This window comes from Meles meles, chromosome 8 (assembly GCF_922984935.1).
Source record: "Meles meles chromosome 8, mMelMel3.1 paternal haplotype, whole genome shotgun sequence".
Classification (NCBI taxonomy): Eukaryota; Metazoa; Chordata; class Mammalia; order Carnivora; family Mustelidae; genus Meles; species Meles meles.
The window spans coordinates 65,120,755-65,147,117 of NC_060073.1; the positions used below are offsets into that span (position 1 = coordinate 65,120,755).

General features: G+C 54.5%; 2 protein-coding genes across 2 annotated transcripts in view; one reads left to right on the plus strand and one right to left on the minus strand.

Moving 5' to 3' along the window:
• Positions 1-7,598, plus strand: part of USP35 (ubiquitin specific peptidase 35) — a 52,893-nt gene extending 45,295 nt beyond the window's left edge. The window contains exons 8-11 of the mRNA XM_046017669.1: positions 2,517-2,610; positions 3,514-3,620; positions 4,152-5,412; positions 6,377-7,598. Coding sequence (XP_045873625.1) covers positions 2,517-2,610; positions 3,514-3,620; positions 4,152-5,412; positions 6,377-6,544 — 1,630 coding nt within the window. The 3' untranslated portion in view covers positions 6,545-7,598. The remainder of the gene's footprint in view (positions 1-2,516; positions 2,611-3,513; positions 3,621-4,151; positions 5,413-6,376) is intronic.
• Positions 7,599-9,656: 2,058 nt separating this feature from the next.
• The window catches only part of GAB2 (GRB2 associated binding protein 2), a 191,843-nt gene continuing 175,136 nt past the window's right edge, over positions 9,657-26,363 (minus strand). Inside the window, exons 4-10 of the mRNA XM_046016903.1 lie at positions 18,768-19,360; positions 17,426-17,520; positions 16,065-16,329; positions 14,502-14,592; positions 14,172-14,271; positions 12,357-12,482; positions 9,657-11,673 (exon numbers count right to left, since the gene is read on the minus strand). Of these exons, the coding sequence (XP_045872859.1) occupies positions 11,530-11,673; positions 12,357-12,482; positions 14,172-14,271; positions 14,502-14,592; positions 16,065-16,329; positions 17,426-17,520; positions 18,768-19,360 (1,414 nt within the window). The 3' untranslated portion in view covers positions 9,657-11,529. The remainder of the gene's footprint in view (positions 11,674-12,356; positions 12,483-14,171; positions 14,272-14,501; positions 14,593-16,064; positions 16,330-17,425; positions 17,521-18,767; positions 19,361-26,363) is intronic.

Sequence of the window (26,363 nt, forward strand, 5' to 3'; positions counted from 1 at the left end):
GCTTGTTAGCCGGCTTCAGAAGGACGGCAGAGAAATGGCGGGACTTAATACACCCCTGGGCTTCAGCAGTGTGGTGGGAGAGTGCCTCATCTGCACACACGTCCCTGCTCCGGGGGCTGGGGGATTGTTGCGGCCGCCCACCTGCACTAGCAGGTTCTCACTCTGGAGTGCCAGAACTCCATGACAGTTTGCAATCGCTGTCCTAGCCTGGAGTGGGGAAACACTACCAATCCCTGTGCGGTCCGACTCAGTGGATGCACTCCTGCCCTTTCCAGCGAGGTGGTGGAGACTGGGTACCCGGCCGAGTCCACCTACCCATGCTGGCACCCTGCCTGTGGTGCAATGATGGTGGCCCCCCAGGGCCCCCGTCACCAGGGGGCTTCTCAGCTGTCCCCGTTCCTCTAGCTGTTGTCTCCAGATCCGGAAATAAATTGATCAGACCTACAGTTCCGGCATTTTGCAAACTGCATTTTTCTTTCTTCCCCTGGAGCTCGGGTCAAGCCCTCTGGGGCAGAGCTCAGTTTATCAGAGTACTTTGGGACCCCTGGTTTTGCCAGTCCCATGTTCTGGAGGCTCCTCTCTCTCCAGTAAAGATCCCAGGCCTGGGGTGCTAGGTGTGAGGCATCAACTCTTCTGTCCCCTGGCGGAAGCGCCTGTCTAGGACCACCCCGCCCTGTTGTGTGTCTTTGCCAGCAGGGTGGGGTTTTTTGCAAGACCCTGTCTATGCCCCTTGGAGGCATCTCAGGGTGGTCCTTCTGTCCTTGGTTGTGGAAAAGCAGTTCTTCTAGTTTTCAGATCTTTTTTCAGAGGGACCTGATCCAGAGGGAGCTGTGGATTGGGTTTGTCTTTGGGGTTCCAGATCTCACTATGCCACCAACTTGGACACTCCCCTTTCTCTGTATTTGGTCCATTTTAAAATTTGTTGTTGGTTTTCTTATTGTTGAGTTTTAAGAATTCTTTGTATATTTTGGATAACAGACCTTTATTGGATGGGTCTTTTGCAAATATTTTCTCCAAGACTCTGGCTTGTCTTTTAATTCTCTGGGTGTTTTCTTTCCCAGAGCAAAAGAATTTAATTTTAAGGAAATCCAGCTTATTAATTATTTTTAGAGATCATGTCTTTGGTGCTGCCTCTAAAAAGGCATTGCCATACCAAAGGTCATAGAGATTATCTCCTGTGTTACTGTCTGAGCATTTTATCGTTTTGTGTTTTATATTTAGGTCTCTGGTCCGTCTTGAGTTAATTTTGTGGGATGATTGTGAGGTATGTGTCTTGGTGTATGTATTTTTCCTGTGGGTGTCCAAATGTTCCATTTGTTGACGAGACTGGTTTTTGCTCCCTTGTTTTGCCTTTGCTCCTTTGTCCAAGGTCAGTGGACGGTATTTTGGGGACTGTTTCTGGGCTCTCTGTTATATCCTGTTGATCCATTTGACTCATCTTTCACCTGCACCACACGTAAACATCTTTAAAAAACAAACAAACAAAAAAACAGAACAAGAAGCTTTGCCCTGGCTTCAAGTGGTATGACTTCAAGTAGGTTTCTCCTCTCTGAGCTTCAGGTCTAGTGTGGGTAGGTCAGAGCTAACTCTCGAGCACTTCCTCACGTGTGTGCTTCTCAGACCTGGTGAAGGCCTAGTATTTCCCTTTTCCAGTCTGCTGCAGACTGTTAACCTTTGTAAAATACAGTCAGACGACCTACCAGAATACTGATCCCGTGCTTACATGATGGTAGTGAGGTCACATTGCTGTACATGTCCCTAACCGCTCCCTCAGCTCCTGCACTTGAACTTTGTGATGGATGGCAAGGGGGTCACGCTTGGGTAACACTGTTCTGTGCAGCAGGCTCAGGTTGGAAAGATGCCTGACCTGGCCGCCCAGAGCTGTTTGTGAGCACAGGAGCTAAGGTGAGACCTGGGAATTGGCTCTCTCCAAGGCAATGCTGGTGTCAGCAGGGCCTCCTTCCCCTCCCACAGGGTCCCACCCGGTTGTTAGGAGCCTGTCTCTCCCTGCCGTGTCCTCCTTGTGCAGCGCACTCCTCACATGGTCCCCTGCCTCCCGCATTCGAAGGCAGCAGAACCACTCGGGTGGTCTTAGGGCCATGGCGCGGGGATCCTGAGAAGGGGCTGTGAGAGCAGATGGGAGGGACCTGGTTGCAGCAAGGTGGGCTGCTCTGGGTGGGTCTGAAGGCCGTTTCCGGGGTAGGAGGAGATGGGTGTGTGCCACGACAGTGCAGACTGGGCCCACGTGGGAGAGTTCCAGCCTCCCTGCCCTGAGACTGTAGGATCTCAGCACCCTGGAGCCTTTGAGTCTCAGGGTGGTGGGCTGTCTGAATTGGAACGAGCTGCGGGGCGACTTCACTGTCCAGGCTGGGTTGTTCACCTGCTCTTTCTTGCCTGAGCTTGAAGTAGCTGCTGCGCCATGAGGCTGGGTGCTGGGGTTGCCTGGGCGGCGGGTGAGGAGAGGCTCCTTAGATGTCCTCGGCTTACACCCTGGATGCTTTTGCTTTCTTCTGAAGCTTCAGACACTGTGTGCTCAGATTGACGGAGAACAACTCCCAGCCCCTGATGACCAAGCTTCAGTGGCTCTTTGCCTTCCTAGAGCACAGCCAGGTGAGTGCAGAGGGCTTGGTGCGCGATGGAGAGGAAGCTCTGGGCTGCCGCCCTCCCTGCTTCTGGGTCGAAGGCCCTGCTTCCTGGTGTAAGCTGGTGAGTTCCGCGTTGGGGCTGGTGTGGGTTCATGGTCGGTTTGGTGCCTCATGGGACAGGAGAGGGAGTGCTTCCTTGTGCTGCCTTCTGTGTGCTAATGGCCAGGTCTCTCCCATCAGTGATTCACACCCTTGTGCTAGAGGTTGCTTGTCTCATCTGCTGTCATTTCTGAACACTGGCATCACCAGGCCTCCTGAGGGCTGTATTTGTTTTGCTCACGGTCTCTGCCTTCATGGGACCTGAAACCCTTGGCCAGGCATTATGCAAGGCCCTGTGGGGGTGACAGGAGGAAGCCACAGTTCGGGTCTTCGTGGAGCTCTTAGTCTGGTGGGGAAGGTGGAGCTGCAGAGAGCAGTTACAATGCTTGAATGGAGGGAAATACAGTGTTGTGTGCACGCAAGGGAGAGAAGAGCTGATTGTGGTGGGGGCGGGACCATGGGAAAGACCTCATGGAACAGGTGTCCATGCATCTGGGTCTTGAACTCTGTAGGCTTTTGATGGAAGATGTTTTAGACAGAGGGAACGGCAATGGATGAGGGTCTGGAAAGAAATAGGAGGTGTGTTGGGGGAGAGCAAATCGCTAGAGGATTGGTTCATCTCCACAAACCTAAGGCCGTGCGCATGGGCTGCGTGGACGTGGTGGGAGAGGCTGGGTCAGGGACAACGAGGGATGGGGAGGAGTTCAGGGTGGAGGCCCGGAAGTTTGGGACAGAGAGTCCCCAGGTGCCCTCGGGCCTAGCGTGCGGCAGAGCTGGTTAGTGAGTGGCCTCCTGCTCCTGACGTGCCTTCCACCTGCCTTGGTCCTAGCGGCCTGCCATCTCTCCAGAGAACTTCCTCTCTGCATCCTGGACACCCTGGTTTAGCCCCGGCACCCAACAGGACTGCTCAGAGTACCTAAAGTACCTGCTGGATCGGTAAGGGGGGACCAGACCGGGCTCTGCGTGGGGGCTTGGGAGCCGGAGGAGGGTGCCTGAGGGATAGCCTGTCTCCCCGCTGTGTGGCCTGTCCCTGGAAGTGCCACACTGCACTTGCGGAAGGTGCAGCGATGGGTGCCGTGAGGGGTGGGCAGGGCTGCGTGTGAGGGACATTTGCTCACCAGAGCCCTGACTGGGGAGGGGTCAGTGCGTACATATGCGTGTGTTCTGCTTGCCTGAGTGCGCGTGTGCATGTGTTCAGCACAGCACTGGGGGCACGCGCATGTAGACGTGGCACCTCTCCACAGGGCAGGTTCGTGGGCCTGCCTGCAGGGAAGTGTGGGGCATGTGTGCCTGGCTTGTGAGTGCATGTGTGTGGAGGTCATTGGCACCTATGTGTGGGGACTGTGCATACCCATGCACACGTCTAAGCGGGTGGCCCCTGGGTAAGGTAGATGGCCCAGATCAGGGCCAAGCACTGAGAATGGATCCATGGGTGTGTATGTGAAATCCCCGTGCTCTCTGCTCTAGGCTGCATGAAGAGGAGAAAACGGGGACAAGGATCTGCCAAAAGCTCAAGCAGTCCACTTTGCCATCCCCTCCGGAGGAGCCCCCCAGCCCAAGTCCCACCTCTGTGGAGAAGATGTTCGGAGGCAAGATTGTGACTCGCATACGCTGCCTCTGCTGCCTCAATGTCTCCTCCAGAGAGGAGGCCTTCACGGACCTCTCCCTTGCTTTCCCCCCCACTGAGCGCTGTCGCCGCCGCCGCCTGGGCTCGGTGATGCTCCCTGCAGAGGACATGGACGGCCAGGACTCCCCAGCATCCTCCCAAGCCCAGGTTCCAAGCAGGGTCGGTCCTCGGAGGCAGAGGAAACACTGTGTCACGGGGGACGCCCCCACCTCTGTCCTGGACGTGGAAGGCCTGGGCCGCCAGGGACCTGGGGGGCAGAGCCGTGGGGAGGAGAAGGTGGAGAGGGAGGAGCAAGCATCGGAAGAAGCACAGGAGGTGGAAAGGACCCAAGAGGAGGAGGAGGAAGAGGAGAAAGAGAAAGAGGAGGAGGAAGAAAAGGCAGAAAAGGAGAAGGAGGCTGAGACCACAAAGGAGAAGGAAGAGGACAGCCCAGGGCCAGGGACCCACCGGGGCGCCTCCACCCCTGCCCCCGCCGGAGAGGGCTCCCGCTCCGTCCTGGACCTGGTCAACTACTTCCTGTGCCCCGAAAGGCTGACGGCGGAGAACCGCTACTACTGTGAGCCGTGCGCCTCGCTGCAGGACGCCGAGAAGGCAGTGGAGCTGAGCCAGGGGCCGCGCTACCTCATCCTGACCCTGCTGCGCTTCTCCTTCGACCTGCGCACCATGCGCCGCCGCAAGATCCTGGATGATGTCTCCATCCCCTTGCTGCTCCGCCTGCCGCTGGCGGGGGGCCGGGGCCAGGCCTACGACCTCTGTAGCGTGGTCGTGCACTCCGGAGTGTCCTCGGAGAGCGGCCACTACTACTGCTACGCCCGGGAGGGCGCCGCCCGCCCGGCACCCTTGCCGGGTGCCACTGACAGGCCCGAGCCCGAGAACCAGTGGTACCTGTTCAACGACACTCGGGTGTCCTTCTCCTCCTTCGAGTCTGTCAGCAACGTCACCTCCTTCTTCCCCAAGGACACGGCCTACGTGCTCTTTTACCGGCAGCGTCCTGGGGAGGGGCCCGAGGCCGAGCCGGGCTCTCCCAGAGGCCGCGCGGAGCCCACCCTCCACAAAGATTTGATGGAGGCCATTTCCAAAGACAACATCCTTTACCTGCAGGTGAGCAGGCCCGGGGCCTCTGAGCTCATCCCCGGGTGGAGGGCTTCCCTGCACAGCAGCCGCCCCGGGTGGGAATCTCCCCTGTTTGGTCCCCTTCTGCTCCCCTGTCATTGACCCTCTCGTGCCAGGACCGTACAGGTGGACTCGACAGACAGAACCCCTTACTTCAGAGGAGCAGACGTTCAGGAATTACCAGTTGTTAATTCACGCTTGTCCTGAGCGTGCAAAGGAGCACCCTGGGGTTGTGTGGTGGAAGTTCGAGGCTTCCAGGGGCACCTGGGGACCACTCTGCCCAGAACCTCCTCTCATGTGCCTTCGACTCCCCTCTTCTGAGTCAGGGATGGTATCAGAATACTTAGCAGCTGGAACGGCAGAGGCCACGAACCACCAAAGTCATCCCATGGGGCCCTGTGGGCAGCGGTGCCGGAGTCCGTGTGGGGACACCAGGCCAGCTGTAGGTTTCCGCTGGGCCGTCCAGGTGGAGGCGGGATGGCGGGTGAGGAGCTCTGTGAGGCTGGCCTCCATTTAGCCTGAGGACGGGCGTGTTCCTCGTGCCTAGTGGGGCAGTGAGCTGGACAGCCATGTCAGGACACCAGAGGGGGAACCCTATGTGGTGGGACGTGCTCCTCCTCCTTCCTGGGGCCATGGCAGGCCCTCATCAGGTACTCCGTCTTGTGTCTTGTGTGAATGAGCTCCTTTTCCCCAGGGGCTAGGAGTTGTTACTGGGAGAAGAGTGGTTTGAAGGCTAGATAGAGGGTAGAAGGAGGCTCCACCCCAGCCACCCTCCTGCAGAGCTGGCACATCCCGCGGGCAGGACCTGATGGTCCTTGGTGCTTGGCCCTGGGCACCCCGGAGACAGTCGGAACTGCTGTGCTGGATGGCACTGGGTTGGGGGTGCAGTGAAGCCTCTGGCTTCAGAGCCTGAATTTTAAGCCTCCTTCCCCATCCGCATCTATGTTCCCAGGAGCAGGAGAAGGAGGCCCGAAGCAGGGCGGCCTACATCTCTGCGCTCCCGGCCTCTCCGCACTGGGGGAGGGGCTTCGACGAAGACAAGGATGAGGACGAAGGCTCGCCAGGAGGCTGCAGTCCTGCAGGTGGCAGTGGTGGCGACTTCCACAGGCTGGTCTTCTAATGCGGACCCTGCCCCAGCCTGCTCCCACCTGCGGGGGCGCCACGGCCCACCGCAGGGAGGCCTTGCTCCTCTCCCTCAGGGAACTGGGTGGGGACCGAGGCAGAGGCGCTCTGCTAGGTGGGGTCGGAGCGAGGCTGTGGCGGCAGGTTCGGCCTTGAAGACAGGCCCTCCCAAGGGCAGGGAAGGTGGAGAGGAAGCTTCTGGGATGTCACTCCTCAGCCTGGAGGGTGCACAGAAACTCAGATACAGAGGTGAGAGCCAAGCCCCTGACCCTGGGTCTCAGGCCCTGACCCTGGGATCAGCCCCATTAAGATTTCTCACCCAAGTGTCCTGGTCAACTTGAAGCAGCTTAGATGGACACTCTCTGGGCCTTGTCCCCCTGTCCCCCCAGCAGGCTACGTGCCGGGGCTGACTTCACAGCTCTAGTGTTTTGCCATCAAGTAGCATATCCCTCCTCGCTCCCTTCAGACAATCCTATTGCTCTCTAGTATAAAAAGCAGAGCAGGATCGGGGCCACCTTCTGGGTTCTCTGAGGGGATTCGAGAGGCCCCGGCTGGGGTTGCCCGCACCCTTGGTACTTCTTGGAGGGGAGTGCAGGTGGGAAGCAGCCTGGCACAGGGCCAGAGACTGTGCATAGAGGGGTCAGTCCCCCCAAACCCTATCTCCCCTAGCCTGCCTCAGTGCCTGAGATGCCCCCACCTGCATCCCCTTTCTGGTTAAGATAGAGAATCTTATTCTACTGCAGCTACGTTTGCGTTTCTCATGAAGCCATTGTCGGACCTGAGGAAAGCTGGCTGGCTCAGCTCCTCATCTGTGGGCATGCGAGCCATGGCCTCGGGGCTGCTGGGGGTGGTTTGGTGAGGAGCAGATATTGACCTCATGTGCCCTGACACTGCTGTACCCTTCTACACAGAGAGAAGAGACTCAGGGTCTCAAACAGGAATAAAAATGGGTTCTCCGAAGCCTTTAAAGATGTCATTCTTTCTGCCTCAGTGGCCGTGATGGCGGCAGTGCCCTTTGTTTCTTGCTGTGTCTGGGCAGTGAGGAGGGTACAACCTGTGCCCTCTTGGCTTGTGTGACGCCCCACAGGAGGTGACAGTGTGCCACGCTGAAGCGCTTGCAAGTTCAAGGTGAGGACTGGGAGAACCCCGAGGGTAGAGCTGGGACCAGCAGTGGTCATATTCCCCAGAGGCAGGTGCTGGTAGAGGAAGGACACTCATTACCCTGAGAGGCAGTTACCCAGTCCACTGCCCGAGGAGGTTCTGTCAGGGGGACTCACCTATCGGGTGAAGCCAGAGCCCCTGCATCTGGAGATTTTTCAGACCCTGAGAACACTGGACTGCCCAGAATTGGCTACTGCTGATCCCACATTCTTCCCGCCTTCCCTGGGAGAACCTGGTACAGGTGTGTGGCCTCTCCTGGGATGGGTGACGGCCAGGAGGAAAGGGGGGGTAGGTAGCCCCCCCTCCCTGGCATCCCCAGGTGCCAGCCCATTCTTGGAGCTGGGGAGGTCATGTAGGAGCCCTTGCCACTCCAACCCTACCCATCTGGGGGAACAAAGCAGGTGGGAAGTCAGGGACAGAGGCCATGGTGTGGCCAGCGACTGCGAGGGCTGGCTGGCCGGTGCTGGAGGCGGAGGACGTGAGTTTTGGCCTATGTCGCAGACCCTTGAGACATCAGACCTTAGGGATCAGCGAAACTGGGCTGGTAGTCTGGCAGAGACCAAGTCATGCCCAGAATTCATCTCTACACTCCGTGCACCTTCTAAGATGAATGGGTGGAAGTTACAGTTTCCATTTTCTACATCAGGAACACACATTCCAAGGTAAGGGGGATTCATTCTTGTTCCCAGTCAGGACGAGGGCCCTGTTACTCCCTATTAAAATGAAAGGGAGCGGAATGGCCCCTAGCTTCGCTGTGTGTAGGCCTATAACGTGGGTGGCCCCCAGGCAGGGATTCTATGCAGGCGGGTTCCCTCCCCAGCGCCTTCAGACGAGGCAGGCTCCAGCAGCCTTCTCTGGTTGCTTCTAATGGACTTTATTGTTGTCCTGCTCCAACACCACATAAAAAGGGCCCTGCAAGCTCCAGGCCTGTGCCGTGTCACCACAGCCAAACCAGGACCCACCAGAACACATTCCCACCCCACCCCAGACTACGCACAGGATAAATACATGTTACACATTTTTTAAAGAGAAAACAGAATAAATTAATAACTTAAGTGATTAGGCACCAACAGTGATTTGAAAAATTAAATGTCGATTTTAAAATGGTGTAACAGGGCAAGAACCTAAGACTGGGCTGTTAGCCCCTTTTCTCTTCCTGACAGACAGTTCTGTGTGAAATGATTCTAAATTTCAAGACACGTGTAATCAACACACAAGAATACACACCACCAACTATCACAGGACAGCCTGCACCTCGAGGGGGCCCCTCCACAGGCAGCGCAGGGAGCTTGCAAAGTCCCAGAACGTTGGCTCCCAGAGGAGGGAGCTGCAGTGCTCCTGGGCCCAGCCACGCTTCCTCACGGGGTGCCCCGGAGTACGAACTGTGGCCAGAGCTCTTGGAAGAGTGTGAGGGGTGGGTTGGCCAGGGCTGGGGCAAGCCCTTGCTCCACTCACTGCAGAGCAGGAATGGTTGTGCTTCTCTCCTACGAATGGGGCATATTTGAAGGGTTTCAAATGTAGAAGTCTTCAAAAGTCCCATCTCGGGAAGGGGACCGGGCAGACTGAGTAAGGCCTGGGGTGCTGCCCATCCCCGGTGAGCCAGACCCCCTGCAGAGAAACAGCCTGGAAGGGCCTCAGCCACCCTCTGATCGAACCACCCTTTCACGGGCGGTGGCTCCTTGGGACTTTGCTCAACTCCCTGGACCCCTTCCTCCCTCTCTGCTGCTTGTTCCTGCTGGCCCAGGCACCGTGTGTCCTGGGTCTGTCCTTGCCAGGCCACCAGGTTGCTAAACTGAACTGACAGGTGTGTACTAGACACGGGGTTGGGGGAGGCCTGAGTCTCTATCTTCACCAGGCCATCGCCTCTTACACTTCCTTCTCTCTCTGCCCCTCCACCTCCACCCTGAGGGCTTGGGAGCCACAGGAACCAAGAGCTGGAAGGAGCCCTCCTTGGACACTAGATTTGAACACTCAGTTTCATTCACCTCGTAGTCCAAAGTGCTGGCACCTGGGGCACAGGGCAGCGCCACTCAATGCTCTGCCCTAGGAGACCCTGCAGCGAGGGCCTTAAAGGGACAGTGTCAGCCACTGCCATCAGCCCCAGTGCTTTACCCTGCCCTCCTTCCTGCCTCTCGAGCCCCTCTCAGCACCCCTTTTTCCCAGACATCACCTCTCCCTGATCTGCACTACCATCCTGAAGTAGCCTTGCTTCGTCTCTCTCACGGCCCTTACCAATGTCCTGTGCCCTTGGGTCTCCCCTACCCCCACCTCAAGCACACAGACTAATTCTCGAGTTCCCAGAACCTAGCTCCGGCAGCCATTCATCAGTGCCTGCTGAGCTGAGCTGAGCTGCTAGGAGAGGGGCTACCGTGCAGAAAATCCTCCTGGCCGGAGTGGGGCTTCTGAGACTGTGGCCGGGTGCATGCTCGTGGGAACCCAAAGGTGAGCTGTAGCCACCTCCGTCAGCCGTGGTGGGAAGTATTTTTTTCTGTAGGAATGAGGTCTGTTCCTCCCAGGGTGGGATGAGACCTCTGCAACCCTGGAAGACTTGGGCAAGAACCATCGACATAAAAGATTCAGATCTGTCCTTCCCACCTTAGGATAAAATACCTGGGCGGGGAGGACACAGCTCATGTGGGGCCTTTAAGCCACAGGAGCAGAGGGCTGGCCTCTCCCGTCCCAGGGATCAGGTCTGAATCCAACATGGCTCAGGGCTCCCGGGACCATACTCCTACCGGCTTAGGCCGCAGCAGAAGCCCCAGCCCTCCCCAACATCCTCTCGGCTCCACACTCCCCTGCAATGCTTTCCTCATGACCCTCACACTCACCGCCCAGGCCTGCAGCCCCAGGCATTGCCCTGGCTTTCCACCCCACCCCCACCCCCCTTCTGCCTGCTGTACTGTCTACCTCTTGCCTCTCAGCCCATCAGTTATCTGCCCTCCCCCCACCACCTGTCCTGCAGAGGCACGGTTGCTGCTCCCTCCCCACGACAGCGGCCAACCCGTCAGACCCTGCAGTACCTACCTTCTGCCCCACACTCCCTCTCCACCCTGCACTGCCTGCAGCACCCTGCACCTTCCCAGACCCTCCTATACACCCACGGAGGGGGGCCTGGGTGCGCCACTGGTCACCCCCTGCCCATCCTCCTCTGTTTTCCCTCCCTTGTGTTCTTCTCCCTCTGCCTCTCCCAACCCACTCCAGCTACACAGGGGCAGGGCTCCTGCCCTTTGCATCCGGGACCTCCTTCCTGTGTCCCTCAAGACCACTGCTAACCTTCCTTCTCAACTTAATCTTTCGGGGGCCTTGCCTGTCCCCTAGCAAGACAAGGATGAAGTCCATGTCCACTTTGGTCTGCTGGTCCTGGGCTCCCTGGGTCAGCGAGACAATGTGGCATCTTCTGGAGAGGTAGCCCAGTAGCTGGAGGGAAGAGGGCTTGAGGGCTAGGACCGGAAGTGAGGTGTGGAATCTGGCTCAGAGCCCCAGCCCCTCCCAAAGCCTAGTAGGTGTTCAGGTCTAAAGGACAGGAAGAGGCTGAAGGATGCTTTTTGGCAATAGCTCTAACTAAGGTGGGTAGAGGCATGGCCATTATTGGTAAAAATCAAAGGGGGGCCCCCGAGTGGGCAGAGGAAGTGCCTCGATCAGGCCCTCTCCTCTTAGGAGAAGGGTTCAGGGTCCCTGACATCAAGTGCTTTGAAGGCCAGAGTGGCAGGAGGGGGCACTGGGAGAGGAGAATTGTGTGAGCTGGGGGGTAGGGGATAGAGGAGAGGAGCCAGCACTGGAGATGCTGCCTCCTGGCCCCTCCCCAGGTGCGGTGGCCCCGCATCACAGTTTGGCGCCCTTCGAAGGCTCCGAGGACTGCCGCACGTCTGTCCACTCCTGCATGGTGCTCTGCAGGGCCTGGGTCTTCTCCTTGTCCACTTGAACGTAGTCCACCTTCTCATCAGAAGTGACGGATGACGTGGACGGCTGAGGACAGAATGGGGAGGTGGCTGTGAGTTATCCGGATGGTGGGGAACAGGGGTGGGGGGCCTCTTTCTGAGCTGCCTCAAGGGGAGAGGAGATGGGCGTCAGGACCCTGTATTCTGTTTCTGAAAGGGGCCTTTACAGCCCCCCCCCCCCCCCCCCCCCCCGTATCTCTCCTGGGCTGCAACAGCCCTGGTCAGCACTCCTGGTTTCCCAGTCCCAGGGGGACCCGGGCCTTCAGCTCTGCCTCCACCCACCTCCCTATGAAGGAATTTGCCAGGTGCAAACAAGCACCCGCCAAAGGGGAGGAGTGGCAGCCAGCCCCCTGTCTGCACTGGGTAGCTGAGTGTGCTTCCTGGGGCGGCTTTCTGGGACCTGGGAGTCTCCGCTGCAGGTCCTTGTACCAAAGGCAATGGATGCACCTCGCCAGTTCTCAGAAGCTCAAGCCCAGGACACAGCATCCTTGGGGCTCGGCTCTGTCACTCATTCCCTTTGTAACCCTGAGCGGATCGCGGCACCCAGTCTGCATCCGTTTGCTCACTGGCACGAGGGTGATGGACTGGCTGAGAAGGTTGGACAGAACTCGAGCCCCTGTGCTTTCAGAGGTGGCGTGCAGGCCCTCTAAGACCAGACTAAAGGAAAAGCAGTCAGGCAGCACGAGGCCCAGGGCTAGGCTGCTGCGGTACCTTGCGGTGGGGGCTGGGGGAACTCGGCTGGAAGTCCAGGGCCAGATAATCAACACTGCCCGTGCTCTTCTTCGGGGCAGGACTGTTGGTACCACTGGGAATGGGAGATGCAGACACTGGATTTTGCTATTACAAAGGAGAGAAAAAAAAACCATTTGTAAGTGTCGAAAACAGACGAACCCACCACCTGGAAAAACCCATACCTCTGGGCGTGGAGTGCCCACTCAGAGTCCCGTGCTGGGCCAGGGGCTGCTCATGTCCTCGTTTAAACCCTCATAAGGATCCTGGGATGTAGCTATTCTTACTATTCTTGTTTAAAACAAAGATAAAACTATGGTTCAGAGAAGTGGCCTGACTTGCCTGTCCCCAGCATGTCTGGTCTGGTCCCCAAACTAGTGGAGATGCTACTTTACACGGCAAAGAGACCCTGCACACGTGGTTAAATCACGGGTTATCAGACGGAGATCATCCTGGACGGCCCCGCTGGGCCCAGTGTAACCACAGGGGTCCTTTTAAGTAAAGGAGAAAGGCGGGAGCATCCGAATCGGAGAAGCTGAGGCTCAAGGGATAGGGTTGCTGACTGGGGATCACCAGCCAAGGCACACAGGCAGCCTCTAGAAGCTGAAGAAGGCAAAGATCAGATTCTCCCTTAGAGCCTCTAGAAAGGACACAGCTCTGCTAACCACTTGGTTTTAGTCCCGTAAGACCCGTTTTGGGTTTTTGACCTCTGGAACAGTAAGATAATAAATTTGTGTCATTTCAACCTGGAAAAAAAAGTTGTCTGTGCTTGTCCCGCTGTACCGTGCTGCCTCCCTCCCGGGGCGGCTGGCCCAGTTTCCTCCACTGGCTCCCTGACCGACCCCATGTTTGTCTGCTGGTCCCCAACACGGGGCACCCCTCCTTTACGCCCTGGAGGTTGGAAAGCAGGTGGCACCTGCTTCTCCAAATCTCCCGTCCCTGGCCTCGATCAGGGCAGTCCCCCCGAAGCAGCTGGCTCCCAATCGCCCTGGCTCCCGTCCCTCCAGGATCCAAGCAGGGTGGCCTTCTCCCCGGGCTCCTGCACCAGCTCTGCAAGGGGGGACACTCTTGGCTCCTCTCTCCGTCCAGGCACCAAGACCAACGTCTAGGAGTTTCCTGAAGTCTTATTCTAATGAGAATGGCAACAGTCCTGTGTTCTATTTCTTGGCTGCTGACTGTTGCTCCAGTACGGATGTAGCAGATACAGAAGCTGGGCAGCTACTCCCTGTTCAATGAAAACGTCAGGGGGCAAGTTCTCACGTGCGGACAGGGTTTATCCCTCTGTCATGGCCTTCGCCACTGCGCATCATGGTACACGTGTGCCCAGAGTGCTCTAGTCATTCTCTGTAGGCTCCCAGAGACAGTTCTGAGGCACCGGTCTCATCACCTGGCCTTTTTAAACCTTCTGTGGCTCCCTGTGGCCCACAGGGAAAGCCCAGGCTTCCCCAGACTGCATTTGGGGTCATTCATAAGTTGCAGTCAGCCCAATCGCCAGCTGTAGCCATAGTTAACCACTCTCCTCCTCCTCTGTGTCCCACCACCCCACGTCTCTTGCCTACATGGCTGCCTCCCTTCGCCCTGCGAGTGTGTCCCCACAGCACTGCCTCTCCACCCATGTCAAAGTTGTGAGAGGGGGGCCTTCTAGGCCCTTTAGGAGTGCAGCCTCCTCAAGGGCAGGGACTGTCCTCCGTGACTCTGATGACGACCCTGCTGTGCTCGACACACTTGTGCACAGCAAAGTAGTCCCATCCCGTGGGAGACCGGCAGACTCACTCCCGTGGAGCATAGAGGACTCACCATAGGGACGTAGTTCTCTTCGCTGTCTCCGGAGTCCGTGCTGGTGATGCTCTGGGTGGAGATGGGGCGGCAGTATTGGGAGGAACTGTTGAAGGTGTGGCTGTGGTGGGGAGAAGACCGTGACCTCGGGAAGCTTTCAGTCCTCACCCCCAGACTCTGCCCTCAGAGCTCCCCACTCCAGGTGCAATGACCACCCCCCCCGTCCCAGAGCCAGAAACCAAGTCCCAGAGACCCCTCGGCTACCGGTGGCGCAAGCATCAGGCTGCAGCTCTCCTGACTTAGCCTTTACAACCCTCTCCCAGGCTCTGGCTTCCCCAGATGGACACTCACATGGCCCTAGACCAAGACTTGGTGACGGGTGACTTGAAGGGGAGCTCATCGATGACAGTGTTGTTTCTCAGGTCAAGTGGTGTTGGCTTTACTGGAGCAGGAACAAAGTCAAACGATCAGTCACTGAAGACAATGCCACACAGACATGCATGTCCATATAACACACAAGTCTATTTACAAATGCTTTCATACTCCCGCTTTTACACAGGGAAACGGAGGTTCAGCAGGCTCTGTGATCTTTGCTAGGCCCTGAAGTCGTGTCTTAAGATTCTGAATATTTTCTTTGCAAGCATATTCTGTAGTGATCACATTTTTAGAATCCCAAATGGAGACACTGGGTCTGACAACAGACTGTTCTCCCCAGATCTGTGGCTGTATATAAAAACAAGAGATAGGGGGCGCCTGGGTGGCTCAGTGGGTTAAAGCCTCTGCCCTCGGCACAGGTCATGATCCCGGGTCCTGGAATCCAGCCCCACATCGGGCTCTCTGCTCAGCAGGGTGCCTGCTTCCTCCTCTCTCTCTGCCTGCCTCTCTGCCAACTTGTGATTTCCCTCTCTGTCAAATAAATAAATAAAATCTTTAAAAAAACAAACAAAAAAAAACCCCAACAACAAAAAAACAAAAGAAGAGGTGGTAACAGAGATGGCAAAAGTCACTGTGACCATTCCCTGCCACTTGTGGATCAGGGCCGTGGAGCCGGCAGGGGAGGAAGGTGAATGCGCGAGGCCCTAAAGGCTTCACTTCAAATGCCAAGATCTGAATTCTCCATTGACCAGACCACCTGGGGGTGGCGGGTATCCTGCCTGGTCATCCCTTTGAATTCCTGCCACTCATCCCTGGCCAGCAGGCTAAGGGAACAGCAGGCTGGGAACTCAAACCTGTCACTTTCAAACTCAAACCACAGGGGGCACGGGTCTAGCTTTCCCAAACACCTGCCGCATACCAGACTCAGTGTCCTAGATGCTTTCCTCTGAAGCACATCACTATCCCCATTTCACAGGTAAGAAAACTGAAGCTCAGGAGAGTGAAAGGATTTCCCCAAAGTCGCACCCCAGGAAGTCAAATGAGGATTCCAGCCCACAGGCAGCCGGTCTGCAGGCTCACGCCTTTCTAGCACAGTGTATCCTGTAACAGCCCGCTCTGCCAGTTCTAATACTCAGCCTGTGTCCTCCAAAGGCAGTTTATACTTTACAAGGTACTTTGAGACATTATCTGTGCTGCTCAGTGCTCTGTGGAGCAAGTGTTCACCGTTCTCAGATGAGAAACAAGGCTCAGGCACACAGAATGACTGGCGTCTTATCCCAGTGGCAGAGCTGGAAACCGTGTCTTGTCCTTCTGGTGCCCGCACCCCTGCCCATCAAGGCTATCCTGGTAGCCAGTCCCTAGGCTGCTGGGCCATTGGAACGAACTTGAGGGTCTGTGTATGTGAGAGTTGGGGGGTGATTTAGGTCCCAGAGGCTAATGCTTCTGGCAAGGAAAGTTCAGGAATCACCCGATTCCTAAATGAATCCAAAGAGCTCCTGGACCCTGTCCAGAGACGGGACGGGGAAAGAGGAGACTCACCTTTCCGGTCAGGTTTGAGGTTGCGGTTGACGGGGGGTGGCTGGATCTCACTCCCTCGGCTGGGGCCCCGGTGCATAGAAAGGGCTGCTGAGGGGTAGCCAAGCGCCTCAAAGTGGTGGGGTCCCGGGCTCATGGGGATGTAGACACTCTGGGAGTTATCGCCTGCTCGCTCCGTGGCCAGCAGGGTGGAGGACCCTGGATTCATGGGCACGTAGTTGTCCTCGGAATTGCTGCTCTCGGACCGGCCCACGGCGGTTTTCCCAGGCTGGGAGAGGGGAGTGAAGAAACAGCGGTAACTAGTGAGAAGAAACAGGAAGGGAGGGAGAATCTGTATGCAAGGTGAGGAGAATTATGGCTGAGTTGGCTGCTTCGGGAAGCTGATAGGCAGGCCCTGGGAAAACCAAGCAGGAAGGCACAGAGGCAGAGAGAAATGAGGTCTGGGGGGTCCCTTCTAGTTTCCACAATCCCCTGAGACCCACTTGCAATGTGTAACAATCCTCTAGTATAAAACAGCCCTGGTGGCCGGGTGCACAAGGCTTTGTGGGGGCCTGCCCAGGCCGTGGGTGGCACAGGCCACGGACTGTATGGGTTTGTTATGGGACCTGTCCCTTCATCCCAGGTCCAGAATCCCCGTCAGCGGGCTTGCATCTGAAGCCTGAGCAGGGCCAGGAGCCCGGAGAAACCTGGGCCCTAGCCAGTGAGGTCTGGGCCAGTATGCTCCCCCGGGGCCAGCTCTCAGGGTGACCGCCAGCAGCAGTCGGAGCTGCCACCAAGTTATACAGCGCAGTCACCTGGCTCCGACTCCTGCCCTGTCTTCCGCACAGACAAGCTGCTTCTGCTTTAGTTACCCAATTTTCATCATTTCAGTGGGCGTGACACCAGGCCCCTCATCGGCTAGGAGAGCTGCGGGTCAGCCCCCTGCAGGGGGCAGCCTGGGATCCTGCACTCAGACCCTAATTCTGCCACAAAGACTGCCTCTGAGCACCCTGCCGCCCCCACCCTCCCACTCCCCAACCCACCCCCCATGCTGCAGCACTTCTCCTGGGTAGTGCCTCAGGGCGGAGCCTGCTGCCTCAGGTTCCCCATCCCAGAGCCAGGGGCTTCTGCATTCTAGACCCATCCTACTGACCTGGAGGGTGAGCCTCGTGATCTAGGTTCCTAAGTACGTCCACTTCTTCCACACCAGATACCTGTATCTTACTTTCTGAAAACCCAACCCAGGCATCTGGGCGGAGACAAGAGAGCAGGCAGGGACCTAAGAGGGAGATGCCACCACTCTTGTGAGCTGTACTTTTTGCTCCCTGGGGTATGACTTTAACCCACCGGGGTGGCTTGAGGACCCCTGGCTAACCCTCACTCACCAGGAAAGAACTGACCGCATCGCTCATGGACTCGGCAGACCGGCCTGCACTCTCTCCGCCGCGCTGCGGGTACTCGTAGGACTCACAGGAAGAAGCTAGAGAGAGGAAAGAAGACCCATGTGCTAATACTTCCCCAGACCCTCAGCAGTGCTGCTCGGGGTCTCACTGATACACCAGCAGATACTACTCTCAAACCCAAGTGATAAGCTATTCCATCCTGTCATTCCTCAGTTCAAAAATTCCTCCCCGCCTTCTAGATCCAGCTCCGGTGTTGACACCTAGAGAGGATCCCTCCTTAACGACCCCTTCCCTCAGCTACACCCCCCTCCTCCAACGCCTACGGCATTCAACGCCTGTCCCACTCATCCCCGCCATCGCTTCTATGAGGATTATAGGAATAATGATACTGGACTAATTTATAGATGCTGGTTTTATTTCTCCAACTGGATGTGAGCTCTCTGAAGGGTAGGGACGTGTTTTCTGTGCATCAGTATCATTTCAATTCCAAAGCACAGGGTGATTGATCAGGTAGTCAATGGACTGAAAGAGGACTGAGCCAAGACTCAGAAGCCCAGGTCTGAGTGTCCGCTCTGTCCCCGATGGACGCTGCAATCCTGAATACATCTCCTGACTACCACAGGCCTCATGTGAGATGGAGACACTGAGGCTTTCTCCCACCACACACTCAGGGTCACTCTGTGACTTAGACAACAGGATGGACAGGAGCAGGCTTTGCAAGCTATGTGGCACGATACAAAATGAAAGGAATTAATATTACTGTACTTTTTTGTCAAACAGAGGACACTTATTCAGGGTTGGAATATGCTCAGGGGAAATTAGTGACAATGAAATTTATACACTTAGAGAGAAGTCCAGACTTTCCCCAAAGAGGTTCATATGTGGCTTAGAAAATATTCAGTAGCTCGAAATTTGTGTTAGTAGTCCACACAGGTTTGGCTGTGTCCTCTATATTTATTCGAACTGGTCCTCTATATTTATTTTTTTCTGTCTTTGATTTATATTGAATCAAATACTGTGATTTGGACTTCCAAACCCATAATAAGTTGTGTTGTGGTTAACCAAGACTGGTCCAGCTTCCTGAGAAGAGTAACCGCTCAGGCAGGGTCAGCTACACTCTTGCCTGGCAGGCATCTGCCGAACTCCTCCGGGGCTGGAGGACTAGCCAGGAAGGGGTTTGGGTACAAGGTCCCTGAACCTGTGAGTATCAGTGCCCCGGGTGGGCCTTACGTCTCCTCAGCAGGGATAATCAAGGACTGGAGAATTACTGAGAACTCCCAAGCTACCTCCCGCCCCCAGGGTCGCGGCTGGGGTTTTTACCGACCTCGGTGCAGTCGGCTGTTGTCCATGGCTGGGAGTGTGTTGCGCCTGGGGATGGTGGCCGCGGCAGAGATGGATCTGCTGCTTTCGCTGATTGGGGGTCTCTGCTGAGGGCTGCCCCATCGAGGTGTTTCTGCCTGGCTTGGCTTGGGAGGCCGGGGTGGGGGAGCGATGGCTGAGTCCCCGGGAGTGGCCACTGCCATGGCATTGTGGTTCTTGTCCAGCGTGAACGTCCTAGGGATCTGGTAGGCTGACAGCGGGGTGGCTGGCACGTCCATATTGTCCACGAGGAGGTCCCCGAACTCCCGACACAGGGTGTTGCTGGGAGTCTTGAAGGTGTATACGTCCTCGTTATCGGTCTCAGAGCCCGTGAGGCTGCCCTTAGCGTGGCCGTGGGAGGCGAGGCTCCGGGGGAGGTCGTAGGTACTGTCTCTGAACTCCGTATTGTGCCGGCTTGGCTTGGGGAGGCTATAGAAACCGTGAACTTGACCACTGACCCCGTTGACACAGTGTCCATTGCCCTGGGCAAGCTTCTGTACAGCTGTGTCGCTCCTCATGAGAAATGAGGCCCTCGTGCCCTGAGAGAAGCTGGCACTCCTAAAGGAGAGAGAAGAAGGGAGGGACGGGGCAAGTTAGAGGAGCCAGGACTGCCCACCCCAGAGGCAAGCTGGCATGTTCAGAGCCCGAGCTGACCGTCTGATGCACAGAACCAGGCTGAGGGACTGGCAGGCCCGAGGCGTATCATGATTTACCAGCTGTGTGCCTTGGCATGAGGCACGTTCCTTTTCTGAGCTCTGGTTAATGCATTTGCAAAAATCGTGACGAAAAACACACGTGGAAGGTTGTTCAGACGTTAGACTCCAGTAGATCTAATACTCAGACATCGATCGATGTTACCTTTATCCACCCCCCAAGATGGCTGAGGTCAGCAGAGGTCCCTCTTACCCCTCACCCCTCCAAATAAACACGGCAGTGACACCACCCGCCTGTGCGCTGCTTTAAGAACCACAGAACGTACGCACGGAAGGTGAAGGCTATGAGACGATGGAAAGAACCCTTCAACTGGTGTCACACGCTAGCAAACAGGCTGTTTTACCCGAGTCTCTGTCTTCCCAGAGTAAAACAAGTCTACTCATGGCTGTGGAAGTTGTCAGTTATAAAGAACTGTTCAAATGCAAGCTATCAATTTATTTTCTAACAGGTATTATGGTCTGTTGAAAGGCATTCAGGGGGGGAAATGGCTCTTTCCAGAAGACTAAAATTTTATAGGAAAAATGGTTTCCTATTCGGGAACTACATTATAGATAGAAAAAGTGTTGAGGATTACGGTTTTAAAATGCAGGTTTTGGGGAAATAAGGTAAGGCTGAATGGTAAAAAAGACCCAGGAGAATGAAAGGATTTGTGTGAGCCCCACTCGGCCCCCATCCGAAGGCACAGCCTGGAGGGTCTCAGAGGCTCTCCAGGGTTCATCTGGCTCTGAAGCTCCAGGAGCCACTGGCCTTATGAATGTGGTTTTCAGGCCGGATTCGGTGTCGTGTGGAGGTGGGGGCTGGGGGAAAGTGGAAGGTGAGGTTCTGAGCAAGTAGGGATCAGGGTATGCTCTACACCCTCTCACGTTATGATTCCTCCTAGGATTTCAGACAATCACTGTTCTAGGACAGTCCTTTAGAACAGTGATTCTCAGCCTTCTGGAAGCTCTAAGTTTCTCAAGAATCTGATTCAAGGTTCTTGGCACTTTTTACCAGCATGAGGCAAATCTTGCATACATACAAATTTGCACGCTATAGCTGGGGCGGGTGAGGCTCTCAGCCCTCTGAGGCCAATCCGCTGGAAGCTTTGTCTTCTTCGAGCTCTTTAAGCTCCTGGGGAGCTTGTTATTTATGGATGTGGCCACCAGATGGTGATAGAAAATAGGGCCCAGTACTTTAGAAAAAGGAGAAACAGGTGTCTAGGCCAGGCTCTCTTGTAAACTGGCATCCTTGTCCACTGTGGAGTTCCATTTCACTCCCTAAACTTTCAGTGACCCTCCTCTCTAGGCCTCTGTGTTCCTTCTCTTTCTCTTTTCCATTTCACACACAGCCAAGCCCAACACCACAGACATGGATCACGGAACATCTAGCCCTTAGATAATGGAGTGCTTGGAACAAAGGATGTGGGAGCCAATGGTAGCTACAAGACTGAGATCTGTTCATTTAACAAATGTTTACTGATGTCCTATTTCCCATGTGGGCTGGGCACAATGGATACACATATGCCTCTTACCCTGGGGGACATAGAGGTGGACGAGGGGACATGCATACAAATCCTACCAACCAAGTGGGTGAGTACCCAGCTCTGGACAGAGTAACAGGACAACACCCCGCCCCCTGGTGGTGGTGCTACAGAATGTCAGGGGAGCCTTCTTCAAAGATCATACCTTTGAGTGAGTCTTGAAATTGGTCAGGCAAAAGGCAAGAGGAGGAGAAAGGGGTTCTAGTGAGAGGCACAAGGAATTAGAACAGCCTAGCAAGGGAAAGAAGTGCAAGCTGCTCGGGCTGCAGCAAGTGTGTTTGGAGGCAGGGCTGCGGTGACAGTGCAGGGACCAGGCTGGAGCTGCTGAGAACAGGGGAGCCCCTGGAAGGTTTTAAGACAGGGTGGGGAGAACATCACAGGTGTCCTGGAGTAACCTTAAACACTGTTCCATGCTTCACATAATTTTATTCAAACCTTAACCTGATTCAGGAACAAACTCATCATCTTCCTGGCTCTCCGGTCTTGGGAATGCACTAGTCACTCAAGCGAGAAACCCAGGAGTTTCCCCCTCCCATTACAATTTTTCATTCAAGAACTCTATGGGTCCTACTGAATCCACCCCAGTTCATGTCCTCCTGGTTTTCCTTCCGCATAATGAAAGGACTGGTAGCTAGTCTCCCTACCATCCACCAGGACCTCTCAGACCCCCTCCACGTCCTCCAGACATTTACTTTCCTGACTTGCCAGCTTACACATTTCCAACACTGTGCCAGTGCCTTTAGGACTAAGTTGTATTCCAGCTCTAATTCGCCTCTCCAATCTCTTCTCCCTGTTCCCCTTCTTGGATCCACTCAGTCCAGCTTCCCTTGTTCCCTGTGGGCCCCGGGCAGTCAAGCCTCTGGGCATGGATGTGTCGTTCATGCCGTCTCAAAGGCCTCCTACTGCAACCTGGCAAGCTCCTACCCCTATTTATCCTTCAAACTTGGCACAAATGGAAAAATTTTTTTTAAAAAGATTTTACTTGAGAGAATGAGAGAATGAGAATGAATGGGGGGGAGGGGCAGAGGGAGAAGCAGACTCCCTGCTGAGAAGGGAGCCTGACATGGGGCTTGATCCCAGGACCCTGAGATCGGGAACTGAGGTGCAGGCAGACAACCGACTGAGCCACCCAGGCTCCCTGGCCCAACTTTCTAAAGCTGTTTCTGACCATCCTCTAACTCCAGGCATAATCACTCACTCGCTCAACCTTGCTGGGAGCAGGTAGCAAGTGTTATCTGTTATGGACCACTAGTGCGGGGCTCCTCCACCAGACCATTTCCTCCAGGAAAGGAACTGTATCTTAGCTCTGTTCTCTCCTCTGCGCCCGGACTGGTGCTGTCCCATGGAGAATGATGAATAAAGGCTTGTCGAATCGAATGGACGAGGAAGTTAACGTATAAATAAATGAATACACAAAGAAGTGTTGGTGCCACCCTCCCATTTCCTGAGCCTGGCCAACACCCCAGTCAGTGGGCTGAAGCCCTTCCCCTTCAAAACCCACCAGCTCCCGTTCCGCGGGGTGCTGCACTGGCATCCCGCTCTGGGGCTCCAGGGCTACTCACTCAGCCCGGATGGACGTGTCCCACCCGGTCTCTGCTCCAGCCCTGGGCCTGGCTTATTCGCCTTCCCCAGAATGCTTCTTTGAGGCAGAATTTCACACAAAGTGCCACAAAAGGCCTTTTGGCTCTGCAGAAGGGTGCCAGGCCTCCTCCTCCTCCTCTCCAGTTCAGTTACTTCTTCCCCCTGCCGCTGTGCACACAGGGTGTCCTGCAGGGCCTGAGCCAGGCTTGGTGCTGCCCCAGCGGCTCAGGGTGGGTCTCACCACTTCCACCCGGCTCTGCACTCCCAGGAGCGCACCCCTGGCCCGGCCTGGGGCCTATGCTCCGGGAGGGGTGGGCCACTGCTTCAAGGACCAGGTGAGAGGACTTATACGAGGGAAACACGCTTGTGGGAAGCTGCGCACCCGGACAGACAGATGGACGGCAACAGAACAGCCCCGTACTAGCCCCCGGACTCTGCTCAAAGCCATCGCTATGGTGTGCCCCCTCTTTTGGCAGATACTGAAGGGGCACTGTGAGTTTACTACTGTCATGTAAACCCTCTGTGAGGCCTCGGTCACTCTGAGGTCCTGAGCTGCTTTCCTGGGACGAACACTGGGAAGCGATGGATTTCTAGAGGCTTCCTTGCAGGGCTGTGGGCTGACAGGGGCCTCCTGGAAGGAGCAGAGTACTGGGTCGGGCACGTCCCCCTCAAGGCCATTCTGAGTCCCCCGCACAGTTCTGAGGATCGCTGTGACCGTCGCCTACCACACCAGAAAAACCGCGAATGGTCGAGCTGTGCAGGGAGATGCCGGAACACAGGTGTGGGGGAGCTCGCCGTTGGCAGAGGCAGGGCTGAGAGATCGCACTCGGATCAGCCCACAGCTCCCGCCTCTGCTCTGCTGGGGGGCGAGTCCATCACCTCTGCTGCCCCTCGTGCTTCACACCCACTCCCCTATCTTTTAGCAATGGTCTCCCAGTTTTCCTCACCACTTAATTTTGCAACAGTTCTTTGGCATTTTTCCATAAAATTTCACGTACCACAGGACACTGTGATTTCACTGTTTTCCATCCTACTCCTAGTACCTTCACGATCAAGAGCCCAGTCTCACTTTTAATAGGTATGTTCCCATTTAAAGAAAGCGAGTGCACACATGATCATAAGTAAATTCACCACCACTTCGTTCTGTAACCATCACTGGGGAGTTGAAGAGGTCATGTGGACCCTCCTTCTGCATTTAACTCATCCTGCATGGATCCTTCCCACGAGGGAAGAAAACTCATAAAACGCTGTCTCAGAATTTCTAAGAGGTGAGGAGATCTTGGTATCTCAAACCCTTCTGGCAGCAAGTTCGAGCCGGCCTTCTCACCGCAGTTACAGAGATGAAACAATGGAAACGAAAAGTTGTATATTCTCTGCTTTTGGTCAGTCAAAGCCACTGGGTGAATGAGTCAGAGGTCTTAGTTAGAAATGATTAATCAAAGGTAAGTTCTCCACTGCCACTTCTCATTTTACTTTTCACCCTTGGTGAATACTGTGGCAGGGTCTGTGATGCATTCGGTCTGGAATCCCATCGCTTCACACTTCTGTATCCCCCACCTCTCCACCCTTCCCCAGAATCATGGCTTTCTGAGGCTTGTGCCTCACCGCACTGCATCACCTGCTACAGGTGGAAGAGCCTCCTGGAAACAGGAAGAGAAAAGGTCTAGAATCCGAAATGAGGCCTTGAAGGCTGGAGGGCAAAAATAAATCCAGGGAAGACAAACAAAACAAAACAAAATCCACTTGTCTTGATGGTGTCAGTTCAACACTAACCTCCTTGGTGATAGTTACTACTTTTGTTAAAAAAGATTTTATTAATTTATTTGACAGAGACAGTGAGAGAGGGAACCCAAGCCGGGGGAGTGGGAGAGGGAGAAGCAGACTCCCCACCGAGCAGGGAGCCCGACACCGGGCTCAAGACCAGGACACCGGGATCACGATCTGTGCTGAAGGCAGATGCCCAACGACGGAGCCATCCAGGTGCCCCAATAAGTTACTACTTTGAGGAGTCACTTATTTTTGCTCAGTGGAAGAGCTAGATTTTGAGAACTGAAGTCATTTTAGCTGGAACACACATCTGGTACTTAGAGAAAGAATAATGGCTAAACCTGTAGTAAAAGATACATAATTCATAAAGTACTTAATTTATGGTACAGGATGTCAGGTTCCCCCATAAATGAAAGGAGGAATAGAAAAAGGCTGGTTATGATTAGCCTCAGTAGATACCCTTTTTTTTTTAAAGATTATTTATTTATTTATTTGACAGAGAGAGATCACAAGCAGGCAGAGAGGCAGGCAGAGAGAGAGGGGGGAGCCCCGCTGAGCAGAGAGCCCGATGCAGGGCTCGATCCCAGGACCCTGAGATCATGACCTGAGCCGAAGGCAGCGGCTTAACCCACTGAGCCACCCAGGCGCCCCAGTAGATACCCTTTTGCTGTAGTAATCCAAACAGACATACTTTGTCTCTGCTAGGCAGAGATGAATGAGCTGGTTCTCTCTCCCAAGTCCCCACTCGGAAGGAACCCTCTGAGGGGCGCCTGGCTGGCTCAGTCAGTGGAGCATGCAACTCTTGATCTCAGGGTTGTGAGTTTGAATCCCACATGCTGGGTGTGGAGATTACTTAAAATTAAAAAAAAAAAAAAAAAAAAAGATGTAACCCTATGAGGTTATTCCAGAGACCAAATGAGGTAACTAATGTGAGTGCACTTTGTAAACTGTAAAGCATTATTTCTTTTCTTGAGAGCACCTGGTACATCATGTGAATGTCAGAAGCAGGACAGCAGTACATCTGCCAACATTCGACACTGTCGGTCTTTTTTCTTTTACCTACTCCCATGGACATGAAGCAAAACTGCTTGGAGGTTTTAACTGACTTTCCCCTGGCAATTCAGCATCTTTTCCTCTGCCACTTCTGTATCTTTTTTTTAGTGAAGAATCTATTCAAATCTTTTGCGCATTAAAAAAAAAAAAGGGTTGTCTTAAGTTGTAATAATGCTTTATATTTCCTAGACATATATCCTTTGTCAGATATATTTGTTTTGAATATTTTTTTCATATGCCTTGGCATTTTGTGGGGTCTTTTGAAGAAGAAAAGTTTTAATTTTGATTCAGCTACTTCATCCATTTATTTTCTTTTAGGATTCCCCTTTTTGTATCCTATGATGAAAATCTTTGCTTATCTCAAGAACACAGTTATTTTCTTCTGGAAATTTCATACTATCAGATTTTACATTTAGGTCTTTGATGCGTTTAACTTTTGAGTAGTATGGTATCGTTGAGGTTTTATTTATTTATTTTTTAAATTCCTATATGGACCTCCAGCTGTTCCAGCACCATTTGTTGAAGACTTTCATTTCCCTGTTGGCACCTTTGTCAACATGTGTGTATACACACACACACACACACACACACACACACACAGTTCACTCTTCTGTTCCAGGAACTCTATATTTGTAACTTTTCATCAATATAACACAGTCTTGAAGAAGACAAAGATTTGTTTTTCAAGTCTTGAAATCAGGTAGTATAAATCCTCTAACTTTGTTAAGTTCTTTAAAAAATCATTTTGGTTATTCTAAGTTGTTTGGAATTTCCTATCAACTTTAGATTTCGCTTATCAATTTCTATGAAAACCTTCACTGGGATTTTTCCTTGGACTGCGCTGGGGCCATAGATCAATTTGGGAAGAGGAGCCATTTAATAACACTGGGTCTTCCAATTCATAACTATAGTGTATCACTCTCCTAT